The 2,514-nt window shown below is 35.4% G+C and overlaps 1 protein-coding gene across 1 annotated transcript; it reads right to left on the reverse strand.

The window, feature by feature from the left end:
- Positions 1-1,336: 1,336 nt before the first annotated feature.
- LOC131072681 (uncharacterized) lies at positions 1,337-2,216 on the reverse strand. The gene has a single exon (XM_058008912.2). The coding sequence runs from the start codon at positions 2,155-2,157 to the stop codon at positions 1,468-1,470; it is 690 nt and encodes a 229-aa protein (XP_057864895.2). The 5' UTR covers positions 2,158-2,216; the 3' UTR covers positions 1,337-1,467.
- Positions 2,217-2,514: the final 298 nt, after the last annotated feature.

Here is a 2,514-nt window from a genome sequence, read left to right on the forward strand (position 1 = left end):
TTATTTGATTTGTCTCTTGATCACATTGTGTTATGATGGAAATTATATCTCAATGTTATTAAAGAAAACCATGATTAATATTAGTTGGAAAATTCTTTCTTGTAATTATCTAACATTATCTTGTTGGTATGCAATGGTTGTTCATCCTTAGAATTGAGTTTTAATGTTTTTAATTTTTTTGATTGTTGTTGTATATAGTTTACCTTCAAATTATCACTTAGAAATTATCCTTTATTTCTATGTTAGTTTGGATTTAAAGATATGGTATTTCGATTTTATTGGTATTCATCATATCATGATGTTTTAACTTGTTTTCTATTCTTAGCCTTTTTTGTTCATACATATATAATTTTATTAAGAAAAGGGAAGAAGGGTTTTATTAATGTATTGAATTGTAAATGTTTCAAGCTTGTAAATGAATTACGTAAATGTAAATTTTTCTTCAAAATCTAAATATCTATTGTATGGTATGAGAGGTTTAATTCACACCTTTGGGTTTGTTTTGCATTTAGTTATCTTTCCATCTACATGTAAAAATGATCTCTTTCATTTATCAAAGTAATCTAATTTTTTTCTACTATCTATATCAGCATTATTACAAAACTACTTGGAGGGATATCAATTGTCCTAAAGAAATTGTTCTCCCTAAATCAAATGATAAAAAAAACTTATGAATTGAAGAGATTAGTTCTTAACCATCAAAATGTCGTGACATGAATATGTATATCTAGATTCACTTAAGTGCACCATGGAAGTGCCATGGAAGTGCCCCTGACATGCTCCTCTAATGTAAATGTTCAAATGAAAAGAAGACATAATGAGATTATATGGAAATAAATGTAATTAGAAAGCCTTTAAACACAATGGTAGAATAATAAATTGTGTAAAACATAGGTTTAGCTAGACCTTGGTTGGAAAGGAATATGTAGGAATTGACCATAGAGTTTTCCAATTTTGAGACAATGTGCAGGTTTCACTCCACATAAAAAAAAATGATCCAAACCATTACTGCAAATTTGAATTTATACGTGTGTGATTGAATGTATGATGATTTCTTAAATGGTGGGTCTTTATAAATTTCGTTTGTCCAATCATCAAATGGGGCGTGGATATATATACTTCATCTCTACGAGTAATAATAAGTAAGAATGTAGTGGCCAATAGTCCTCTCAATTTCTCATACAAATTCCTGTTATTATAATTCTATGAGTATAGTATAATTAACTCATGGTCATATTCTAGAATCAAATGTCCCTGTTATTATAATTATATATGAATATAGTATAATTAACTCACGTTCGCACTCTAGACATCAACAGTCTTTCAACTAGGAGCAGATCCAACATGAAATTTTATTTATTACTAGACGGAACCCCTTTGCCTTTTATTGCAGGGGCCGAACTTACATTTCCCATTTGGAGATCAGTTTATTTAATAGATAGGTATAAAAGTAGAGAAACTTATTGCTTAACTGGAAGCAGCATACTTAGCCTTGTAGTCACTCCAAAGCTGATCAACGGATTTGCCAGTGAGGTCATTAAAGAACCCCGAGTCCCATCCGGACGCCATTTTAGCATTTATGTCGGCAACAAATCCAGATCTAATACTGTCACAATACTGCAAGAAAAGGGCAGTAACATCATAACCCTGGTCCCATTTGTCTCCACCACCGGGCTTAACCCAATGGGAAGGAGCCAAGCCTGCAGTGAGACGCACATAGTCTGCAATGCCTTCAATAAGCCCACCGGGGGCTTTTCCCTGGCCGTTCCACTGCCACACGTGTGTCATTTCGTGGTACAAAACTCCCCTAATTTCTGCCTTCACGTCCCCTCCGTAGTTGCCCACATAATCTGCACTCAGATGAATTTCGTCAGCACTTGTATATGCAACGCCGTCCATGCTTTCGACGATGAGAGCAACCCTGTCCACATTCTTCCTATCTGCAGCCGATTGCTGGTGAAAGGTGTTCCAAATAAATCTAGTGGAGGAGTCCATAATTTCAAAGGCTCCGCTCTGGCCGATCTCTTGATCGAATCTGTTACCGCCGGAGGTTCCTTGAGCGTGATTAGAAAATACAAAAACCAGCGCTTCACTGGTTTGGAGTGTTAATATCATCAGGGCTACCAATCCCAGCACTGCAGAAGAGCCAGCGGCCATTTTTGCGCTAAGATTTTCCAACACAACAAAAAATTGGTCGCACGCTAAACAAACAATTGTTAAGCTTAACTTTGTTATGGAAAATGAATGGTGTGGCGGGTATTATATAGTAGCTCATGAGGGTGCATGCCGCGTGAGTTTTAGGATTGAATCAGAGCATTCCGTCAAACTTAGCAGGTAGAAAGCCCAGTCAATTGCGCGTTTTGTACACTTGATACTATTTTATTTCATTTTTGTTCAAATCTTTGAACTGACCATCTTATTTTGCGGGACGGTATATTTTCTTAAGATTAAAGAGAATAAGCGTAATTTCATTGATAGAGAAAATGAGAAATCTTATCTTGCTACCCTAGAAAG

This window comes from Cryptomeria japonica, chromosome 5 (genome assembly GCF_030272615.1).
Source record: "Cryptomeria japonica chromosome 5, Sugi_1.0, whole genome shotgun sequence".
Classification (NCBI taxonomy): domain Eukaryota; kingdom Viridiplantae; phylum Streptophyta; class Pinopsida; order Cupressales; family Cupressaceae; genus Cryptomeria; species Cryptomeria japonica.